This window comes from Erpetoichthys calabaricus, chromosome 4, assembly GCF_900747795.2.
Source record: "Erpetoichthys calabaricus chromosome 4, fErpCal1.3, whole genome shotgun sequence".
NCBI lineage: Eukaryota > Metazoa > Chordata > Cladistia > Polypteriformes > Polypteridae > Erpetoichthys > Erpetoichthys calabaricus.
This window is the reverse complement of record NC_041397.2, coordinates 269,985,747-269,997,461: the sequence shown is the minus strand read 5'-3', so window position 1 is coordinate 269,997,461 and position 11,715 is coordinate 269,985,747. Positions and strand designations below refer to the sequence as shown.

Here is an 11,715-nt window from a genome sequence, read left to right as displayed (position 1 = left end):
ACCTTTCCAGGGTGTGTTGACTGTTCACCAAGGAAAGACACCTTTTAGTCTAATAGGAAACTGAAAAACAAATTAAACCTGTTTATTTGTGTAACCCAATAAATTAAACATCCATTCTCCTCTCTTCTTTCCATAAGCTAGCAGTTTCAATTGAAAGGCATTTATAAGGAGTAACATTCTGTGCCCTGGCTGAAATTCAGATAGTGCTGTACTAAAATACCACACTTCATCTGAGCTCTTTGCATGTGCTCTGTCACAATGGAGCAGCACGCGGTCAGTGATGCTTGTCTGTCAGACAGCTCCTTCCAAATCTAAGAGTCTAAAATCCCTCTGGGTTGCTTCCCATTCATTAGCTCAGATAGGGAAAAGGAGATTTATTTATTAAGTTTTGGGAAAGCATTTCAGCAAGCAAATTTTAAGGGTCACTGTCTCATCTTTTAATTAATTTAAGAAGTCGATACATACTCGAGTTGTAACTTTGACTTTATTGGAACTTTTGGCATATGTGAACAAACGTATTGTTTCTTCAAGAAAGGGGTATTTTATTGTCAAACATATAACATTAACCCCTTTTCTTTTAAATTGCATCATGGAATTTAAATAAAGTGTAGCAAATTAAATTAATGAATGAATCTGATACTAATCTTCTTTAGAAATATTATATATATATATTATATACTGTATATATTCGCGCTAATCTGAGACTGTGGGCTGAAGGGAGGGGGAAGCATGACGTCAGGAGTAGGAGGTCAGGCAGGGCCCACCTCACTGTCCTGTTTCACTGCTATGTGGGCAAAGCCAGGCTTTGTATAATATAAGTATAGTATAGTATAATATAATATAATGATATATATATAATAAAATGTTATTTCAGAATGACATATCTGCTATTATTGTGTTATGACAAAGTATCACAGGCATTACAGTCTGGATGCTTTGACCACTTACGTAGTGTCTCCTTATTTTTTCATTTAATTTTCTAGGCCACTTAATCAAGACCAGGTTTCGCTTGGTGGCTGGAGCTTATCTTATCTAACATAGGATGCAAGGCAGGAACAAACCCTGAACAGGGTGCCAGTCCATCACAGGGCAAACACACACACACACCAAGCAAGCACTACGGCCAATTTAGCACCATCAGTTCACCGAACCTGCATGTTTGTGGATGGTGGGAGCTAACTGAAGCACCCCGAGAAAACCCACGCAGACACAAGGAGAACATGCAAACTCCATGCAGGGACGACCTGTGATGCAAACCCCTAGTCTCCTTACTATGAGGCAGTAGCACAACATCCAGTGTCTTCTTAAAGAAAAATAAATTGTTTCCAATTGCTCAAATTTCCTAATATTTGATAGACAATTCAGATAATGCTTGTGAGTTCTAACACTGCTAATCAGCCTGAGCAAACATTTATTATGATTTACAGCTTGCTGTTGCTCTATTGAAAGTTTTTTGCATGTCATTTAAAGGTGTCTTCAGAAAGAAAATTGCAGTACAACAGAGAAATCCACAAAGACATCAGAACTTGAAAAAAACAATGATTAGGTTGAGATTAAAACCTACGAAAAGGGGTCAATAAGGCTTGGTTGCTGAACACTGCAACACACTAGGTAGCTCCAGAATAATAAACATTTTGAAAAACTGAATTTATAAAACACATTGATGTGTCTACCAAGGTTATCCAGCCACTTAAAATCATACATTAAAAATGTACATGCATAAATTATTGCATAAGTTGTAGTCAATAGGTAATCTCTATTAAATGTTAGGCAAAGCTCTGAAGAAATCAATTTACTAAAGTACACCATGTAGTGCAGACATGCTGGATTAAAGGACAGCAAGAGATAATGACACACATCCATATTCAGGGTGTCAGAATGTCATACCTCAGAGGTTATATAATTGCAGCTATATTTATTATTGAAATCGAGAGGCTGCTCATGATTGTTTGGCTTGAGATGAGCAGCAGAATGTGTGCTGCTCTCCCTCAGAAATGGAAACCTTTATGAAACTGACAGAGGCTGACTATGCAGCCTTTGTTCTTCGACGGTGTGTTTAATAGAGGTATGAGGCAAACTTTGAAAGTCTCTGCTGTAAGACAGTGCTGAACCTTTTCATTTGCTTCAGCAGTAGTAAATAGTCCACCAAGTAGTTTTAGCATTTTATGCTGCAGCTTCACAGATCTGGTGTCCTAGGTTTGAATCTACCCATTGTCCCTTTACTTTCCTCATGTCTGTGTTGGTTTTCCTCCCATATTCCCAAAGACATGTGGGTTAGATTGATTCCAGACAGTTCTTTTGTGTGAGTGCACTTGTACATGGATGCTTGAGTGGGTCTTGTGATGGGCTGATTCTCAGTCCACAACTGGTTCCTATTTTGTGTCCGATGACACTGGATAGGCTTTGTTCTCCCCTAAAAAAACAAGAATTGTTTAAAGTGGGTCTGAGAATGTCATGTCATGTTATAAGTTGCATGTACTCTTGAGCACACACTCCCCTTCTTTTTCTTTCGGCTGCTCCCATTAGGGTTGCCACAGCGGATCATCTTCTTCCATATCTCTCTGTCCTCTACATCTTGCTCTGTCACACCCATCACCTGCATGTCCTCTCTCACCACATCCATAAACCTCCTCTTAGGCCTTCCTCTTTTCCTCTTCCCTGGCAGCTCTATCCTTAACATCCTTCTCATAATATGCTCAGCATCTCTCCTCTGTACATGTCCAAACCAATGCAATCTCACCTCTCTGACTTTGTCTCTCAACCATCCACCCTGAGCTGACCCTCTAATGTACGCATTTCTAATAGGCTGAATGCCAAATAGCAGACTGCTCCAGCTATAAAACTGGCCTGATATTAGCAATTTGATATGTGAATGGTCAAAGAAACATGAGGAGACAAAAAGAGTTCTGTAAAAGCCAGATAATTAGATAGATAGATAGATAGATAGATAGATAGATAGATAGATAGATAGATAGATAGATAGATAGATAGATAGATAGATAGATAGATAGATAGATAGATAGATACTTTATTAATCCCAATGGGAAATTCACATAATTGATGCCCTCTGTCATGTCTCAAGGAGAAAAGTCTCAAAAATGGACATAGAAATGAATTATCACCTATGTGATCCCATTGATATATATAAAAAGCTAAGGGTTATGACCGTCTGTCACGTATTTATTCACAAGCCACTGGGGTTAGAACCTTGATTTTAGTTTTAATCAAACGCTTATAATGTGATACATGCTGGTGAAGCAAAACATGTGGCTGAAGTCAAGCTCTGCAAAGTTATCAGGGTTCACATCTTTACGTCAAACTGCATGGCAGACTAATTGAGAAGGTGACATGGCAGAAAGAAAACTAACAGCAGTGACATTTGCAGAGCATTGGATAAATTTCAGAAGCCAATTACTTGATAAGAAGAAGAAGAATGACCGCTGTCTATATGTGACACGTCATCCTGCTGGTACTTTCACACTTCTGGGGTTGTGCCTGGAGGTCTGCAAGTTTCCTAGTCTCAATAAAAATCTGATCATCATGATCTTCATAAAGATGCAATTTATAGCAGGGATGACATTTGGAGAATTGTCTGAACCTTGACATCAGCAAAACCAAGGAACTCATTACTGACTTTGGCTGAACCAAAAATCCTTTACATCTCGTCACTATTCAACAAGTGGATGTGGAGGTGGCGCACTGCTATAAGTACTTGGGGGTCCACATCAATGGCAAGCTGGCCTGGTCTTGTAACACAGAGGAGCCATATAAGGGAGTGCAGAGCAGGCTCTCTTTTTCTTAGCAAACTGCATTCCGTTAATGTGGATAGGGACATCCTTCATATGTTCTACAGCTCTGTGATGGTCACTGTGGTGTGCTATGTTGTGGTGTGATGGGCTAGCAACATCACATTTAGAGAGGCCCACCGAATCAACAAGCTGAAGGCAGGTTTAGGTGTTGGACACACTCTGGACCCCTGGAGGTCGTAGTAAAGGAGAAAATTAAAACTGAGTGCCATTATGAACAATGCTGCACATCCTCTCTCTGACACTCTAACACTGAAGACTTTCAGACAATGAATTATTTAGAATAAGTGTGTCAAGAAACACTACTGTGACTTCTTTTACAGTAGTAAACCTTTGCAACACCTCACTGTAACTTTGACTGGTGTGTTTATCTTTAGCAAACTTAGAAGTTTTCTTTCTTCTTAGTAAGTGTGCATTTGTTTGTTATAAAATTTAGGAATTTATTTAATTACTGATCTTCTGTAAAAGCTAAATTTTTCCCTGGAGAGAAATAAAGTTCTATCGATCTATCAAGCTGTCATCATCAGATATGAGTGGTAGACATTTTAATCAGGTTATGTTAGAAAATCTGTATTTTTAGCATCTTGTGAGTACTAATAGACAGAAAACATTTCAAATTATCATGGGCAGCTTGTTCCACAGTCAATGTGTAAGCTCGTCTGAAGGACAGAGGTTCTGTTATTAGCCAGGCTAAAGCATAAAAGAAGACTGAAAAGAATGAAGAGTGGAGCTGTGTACAAATCTTTAGCTCAAGATAAAAGATTTCCATTAGGCGAAGTAACAATTTTTTGGGCAATTCACCATTAAGATAGTCATCCATCCATCCATTTTCCAACCCGCTGAATCCGAACACAGGGTCACGGGGGTCCGCTGGAGCCAATCCCAGCCAACACAGGGCACAAGGCAGGAAACAATCCTGGGCAGGGTGCCAGCCCACCACAGTAAGATAGTCATTTAAGGAATCAATCTGTTAAGTCAGATTGAGTGTTCCACTAGTCTAAGTCACAGTGAAAGTAAATGGTATAGGGCATAAAGAAGAGTCTAATTTCGAGGATGTTGTGGAAAAGAAGCAGTAGGACTAGGCTATTGAAGACTTATGTTGTTTGAAGTGGAGAGAGCCATCAATCTCACAATGATGATCATTACAATAGATTATGGGGAAATGGTGTTGTCATCAAGGAAACGAAATTCATGAGATTCAAAATTTGGTTTGTAAATAAGATCATAGGTTCACATCTACTTGGAGAGGTTATGTTTGAAAAGGCTGAATTATTAGAAAAGCCTGGTATAGAATGAGATTCAATAGTACCAAATTACTATCCTTTAAAGTGTAAAAGTACAAACTTTATTTTAAGTGGATATGAAGCATCGGAGAAAAATAAAATTGGGCACTTAAAATTCAGCAAGCAGATTTAAGTTCAGAGAGGGGGAAACCCAGGCACTAACTAATGATTACCTACTCTACATCTGACCTTATTTTTCTAACTAGCTATTCTTTTCTGATTTCTATTTTTTCCCTTTTTTGTCAGTTGTGGGTGAACAGGCTCAAAGAATAATTGCTTGCCAGATCTCACAACCCTTATTTTATGGAGATGAGCAAAGACATGTATGGCAGTTGCTGTTGTTGTTGTTTAGTAGTTAACTAGAGGTGTGATAATCTGAAACTGACAGCATCATGCCATGTTAACAATACAAATTAATTCCAATGTGTCTGTGGAATTGTGGCAAAGTGTCTCATATTTACATAGTCCTGTATTTGTATTATTTTGCATTGGTAAGGGCATTTCTGCTTGTGTCTAGATGCTTTTTCCACATCCCCATTTTTTGATGGTGGTTTCTGCCTTGCACCCAAGCTGTCAGCAATAAGCTGCAAATAATGTTTATTAAAGTTTAATAATGGACAGGTGGAAAGATGATCACAACTTCACTACGAGTGTTAAGGATGGCGCCTCTTAGCTTTGAAATACTGCCTCAATCAAGAAGCTATCACTTGTAGATCAGGGGCATTAAGCCTTGTTAGGGAATGGGGCTGCTGTATGTGCATCTACTGTGTGTCATTTTGTTAGCAGACCAGATGCCTGGGGTGAGGCAATACGGTGAATGCCTCAGGCAGGACTTTGGTAAAGATGGCATTTTTTTAACACTCCAAAATAACGATACAAGATTTTTGAGTTAATTATAAACCTTAAGAATTACAAAGTAAAAAGGTTAAGGGTTATTTTCAAACCTGAAAGGGAAAGAAGGTAAAGAATACAATGGTTTGGGTGTATTGCCTTCATCAAATCTGCAATTACATACACATACAAAATTAGTATTGCCATTAAAAATTGTGAGATTTTTTTTGTTTTTAAAGGTTTCAAATTTTGTACAACACAGTTCACACAGCCTCACTGCCCCATGATTCTAAATGCACATTTCAAAGCTACATGTTAGCAGTACATGATATTGGCCTCCATTTACCTGCATTTCACATATCATAACGGCTATATGCTGATAATGTCATTTTGTAAGTTTTTTAATTTCTGAAATGTTATTAAGGTTTCAGTCATATTTACAATGCCTGTTAAATGCTTCTTAAGTTTACAATGCTTGTGTTTAGTTAAAAAAGCCAAGACAGAGATTGAAGATGCATTCAATTTCACAGTCCCAAAACTGAATAAAAATGTTTGTGAATGTAGAAGAAGGTACACCTTTTTTGTGTTTTAATTCCTATTTTATATGTTTTACTGTTTTAAAGTTAATCTTCTTCATTATTCCCTCAAATAATAAGTGTTATACATTTATTATTTTGTCCCATTGTTATGTGAATGCAATGTACAATGGGAGTATTGCATTGTGAAGACTGCATTGCATTACATATGATGGGTTAAGGGTATGGTCTCATTATATTAAGGATATAATGGGGGTGGAGAGCAGTGAAAAATCTACCTTGCCTCAGGTGGCATTATTTAAAATGCCAGCCCTGTTTGGTAGATTATATTTTTGCTTCACTGAACCATTGTCTATCTTAAAAGTGCATTAGGTGTTATTTGACTGAATGGCCTTCTAGACTGATAATCAAGTCCCATTTATGTATTTGCTTATCCAGGTAAAATGGTTGTTGCTATAGCATATCTTAGATGTACTCGGTGCAGGAGCAAACTCTGGATGAGGCACCGGTCCATTGCACATCACATTTTCATTCTATTCCTCAACTAACAGATTAACATTCAACTTATATCTGGGCAACATGAAACAAATAAATGGTGAGGGCACAGTACAAAGCAATCAAAATTCACATACGTGTTGTAAACAAATGAGAGGTTCGAACAGTATGGTTTAAAATAAGCAGATCAAAAAATGAAGAACAAAACAACAAGCTCATTGTAGCTTTGCAGATACCAGTAAGTTTTATTAAAGTTTTGATCATTTTATGCCTATATATAGTAAATGTGGGTTATATTTTGGTGTTTTTTATAATTTTTAAATGTGAAAATAGACACAGAAAAGCTGCATAGGTTATTAGTTGGAGAACAGGTTTTCGGACTCCAAGATCCAAAAAGCAGTCTTAAACTGCGTTGTATTGGATTGTGGTCTGAGGATTATGAAGAAGTCAGACATTCTAATGGGGAACCAAGTCTTGCTCTAGTAGACTGGAAAAAACCATAGAAGGAATGACCGTGTAGAAAATGGTAAACCCACACTCATGTTATGACAGTTCTGTGATTCAAATCCTAACTTATACTACATCAACAAAATCTGTAAACAACAGGAATGATTCAAAGGCCCATTTACTTAGTTTTAAATCATAAGTGAGGATAACAAAACATTCCCAAACTAATGTGATTCAATTCAAGATCAGGCACCAGTATACTGAACTGGACAAGGTGTAATCAACTACAGGGTCTACTCACATGCACACATCCAGGCCGATACTCAGTTTAGTCTGAAATCACCAATTACCTGACCAACATATCTTTGGGAATATCACAGGAAAATCCAGTGAGATACAGGGAAGAATTTACAAACTCCACATGGACAAATTTCTGGTATTGGATTCCAGCTCACTTCCATTGCACTGCCTCACCACCATAGGATTAAATCATGCTACCTCAACTATATACTAAACATAATTTACACCAAGTCTTAGAGTTTATCATAATTTGTAATGCATTGCTTTGACTTGTGTCAAGAATCACTCCCTTCCGTACAGAATACAAAGTAAAAAATATTATTTTTCTGTTGAAAACTTGCATTTGCCCCACATGGAATCATTTTTATTTAATGCAAATGAAAATATTGCGATGGTAACATGTGTGAAGCGTGCATCATCATATGTTCATATCACCTCAAAAATCAGTGCGTCCTGTATGTTTTCATTTGTTTGTCGATCCCATTGTTTTCTGCGTCACCAAACGTCGCCCTCTGAATAAAGGCCGTCTGGCTCTGAGCTTAAATATTGCAGCAAACTAAAAACTAACCATCAGACCAAATCCAGTCAAATCTGCTCAGTCGTGCGACAAGAACAGGGCTTTAGGTAGGAGACAGCAAGAGAAAAAAGTTCACTTTCCACCACAGTGTGCCAAGAGAGGGGACAGGACAACGCTGGAGCTTTATCTGTGGCAAGTTGCCCATATGATAGTCGTAATCTATATCAGTATATCAGATGGATGTTAAATGAAACTTCACCAAATCCAGATTTTCTGTTCGACAATTCAGCTAATTTCAATATAGTTTAGTAATTTTCATACTTCATTTATGCAGCTCTTCTTTATTTGCTGTTTTACTGAATACTTTCATTATTTTTTATTTATTTAGGTAAATGTTTTGCTTGAGTGTAATAAAAATGTTAAACAGGATATCTTTGCGGTAGATTTTGGGTGTTTGGAGGGATTCTATACATTATATACATACACAGGTGTATATATGTACAGATATTTAAATACATATAAAGTTGTGTACTTTAGGGTACAAATTAATTGAGCAAAACATGCAATACAGGAACACTGTTTTAAAAAACGCAAAGGGCCTATTGAGATTTTGTTTTTAAATATATACTTCAACTGTTTGAAATTTGAGACTTTTAAATTGAATTTATTATCTATTTTTCCACAGAAAATTCATCGAAAATGGGTGACTGGAGTTTTTTAGGAAACATACTAGAAGAAGTGAATGAACACTCCACTGTGATAGGAAGAGTATGGCTGACGGTGCTCTTCATTTTCAGGATATTAATCCTTGGCACTGCAGCTGAATTTGTGTGGGGAGATGAACAGTCAGATTTTGTGTGCAACACCCAGACCCCAGGTTGCGAAAATGTCTGCTACGATGAGGCTTTTCCCTTGTCACACATCAGACTGTGGGTCCTCCAGATCATTTTTGTCTCCACTCCATCGCTGGTGTATGTCGGCCATGCTGTTCACTATCTGAGGATGGAAGAAAAAAGGAAGGAAAGAGAAGAAGCAGAGATGAACAGACAACAGGAGATGAATGAGGAGAGGCTACCCCTTGCTCCAGACCAAGGAAGTGTAAGAACAACCAAAGAAACAAGTACCAAAGGCAGCAAGAAGTTCAGGCTGGAAGGCACAATTCTGAGGACTTACATCTGTCACATCATCTTCAAAACTATTTTTGAAGTGGGGTTTGTTGTAGGCCAATATTTCCTCTATGGCTTCTACATTCGCCCTCTCTACACGTGTAGCCGTTGGCCTTGTCCAAACACAGTGGACTGCTTTGTGTCCAGACCTACAGAGAAGACCATTTTTGTTATATTTATGCTGGCAGTGGCTTCTGTATCTCTCTTTCTCAATTTTGTGGAGATTGGTCATTTGGGTCTAAAGAAAATAAGGTTTGCATTTAGAAAACCACCTCAAACCCAAGCAGAGATGGTTATGGAGAAGCATTTGCATTCCATAGCTGTTTCTTCACTCCAGAAAGCAAAAGGTTATAAGCTCCTTGAGGAAGACAAGCCAGTGTCACACTTCTACCCTCTAACAGAAGTTGGAATGGAAGCCAGCAATTTGCCAGCTCCGTTTGCTCCTTTTGAAGGGAAAGATAATGCTGCCAGTCCTCTGCAAGATGTTTCAAAGGTCTACGATGAAACATTACCGTCGTATGGTCAGAGCACAGAGCAGGAAGAAGAAATTTCAGAGGAACCTCCCGCTGAAACTGCAGACACATTAGAAGATACAAGACCTCTAAGCAGGTTAAGTAAAGCAAGCAGTAGAGCCAGATCAGATGATTTAACTGTATGAGTCTCCTCCTAGTCGTACATAGTTAAGGGCCATTTCTTAAAACGTACAAATACATTTTTGGTATAGAGACAATTCAAGATTAAAGCTATGTATGAAGCAGAGTCCTGCATGTTTAAATTTTCAATTATATCTAACCAAAGAAAATCAACAACAACAAAAAAAATATTGATATTACCACAAAGTTGACCAAATTTACAACTTGGAAGGACCAGACATCTACCAGTCCTGTATTAACTCACAACTTGACAGTGAATATTTGATTGAATGAGAGAAATCTAAAGGTTTTAACGTTTGGCTAAGAGTGCTCTTTAAAGGACACAGATCAATTTTAATATTGTTCCGTAACACTTAAGCTGTATGTGCAAACAAATGAGCATGATCTGTAAAACCCAAAGTTTCTTAAGATAACAAAACATTTTCAGATACTTTGACTAATTTATTTTAATCTGAAGATATACGAAAGAATTCACAGCAATCCTTATTAAAATAATGTTTAACTCCCATAGTGAAAGTGATTTTTAGCTGCTATTTCTGCCATGGAAACAACTGCTAGTCCAAATCCTACCCTTTCTGCCTATACAAATAGCGCGGTCTGGTGATAAAGGTTTCCCTTAATCAGCGCAAAGTATTATTACATAAACAGAGAAAAAAAAATGACTTGTTATGAAAATGATTATCAGCTTTGGAGCAATTTTTTTACATATTTCATTGATTTATGAGTAAATGTTCTGCTTTTTACAAAATCAAAAAGGGCATACTTCAGTTAAACATATGAAACATACCTGTATGAGAGCAGCTTCTGAATTTAATATATTACAATAATATGATACTATGCTTTTATGAAAATAAGAAGAATCAGAATGAAAATAACTGCAGGTTTACACTGGTCTGCCACATGAAAGTATATACAAATGCCTTCTTTAAATTATATTTGTTCTTTTAGCTTCGCCTAAAGTTAATTTGTCAAATAAGATTCATTTTTTAACAAGCTTCTTTGTGGCCTTGCAGCTACAACTTTAAAACACAAGGCTGACAATTCAGTACCCACCACTTTTCTCAAGCAGATTGAGTCCCTCGATCGGCCACATTCAGAATTAGGGAAACAAGTGAGCTGTACCTGAAAAGCGTCTTGAGATTGTTAGTACTCAATGAGGAAAGGTCTATCGAAAAACTTTGTGTTATTGTTTTTTCCCATCTTGAAAAATACTTTGTCACCATGAAAATGGAAAATTATTTATTATGATGTATTAATCTTTATTTTATAAAGTAGTTTTTCATGGGAAGTGTAAAGATCTTTAGAAAGTAAAAAATAAAAATGAACAGATATTGAAGTGGAGTGCAGCACAGATAGGAATGAAAATAAGGTAGAATGAAAGAAAAAAAAATATCTGGAAAAGGGAAAATTAAGTACTATTCATTTTTCCATGTTTCATGGTTATATTTTTAGGCAACACTTTAACTGCTGCTCAACACTGTGCAGTCTCATCATCCTCAAAGGCACCATGTGTTGTAAAAAAAACATTAAAGAAATGCCAAACCTGATATTTTAAATAATTTAAGCTTATATTGCAAACTTAATGATGAGCTATGCAACAGAAAAATACAAAATTCAGGTAAGGATACAAGTAATAAAGCACAGGTAGTGTGTGATGAGCTATTCTAGTCAGAGGTTAATC

At 37.1% G+C, this 11,715-nt stretch overlaps 1 protein-coding gene across 1 annotated transcript; it reads left to right on the top strand.

Annotated features, from left to right (window-relative positions):
• The first annotated feature begins 8,914 nt into the window (after window positions 1-8,914).
• On the top strand, window positions 8,915-10,039 carry gja8b (gap junction protein alpha 8 paralog b). Its single transcript, XM_028801326.1, has one exon. The coding sequence runs from the start codon at window positions 8,915-8,917 to the stop codon at window positions 10,037-10,039; it is 1,125 nt and encodes a 374-aa protein (XP_028657159.1).
• Window positions 10,040-11,715: the final 1,676 nt, after the last annotated feature.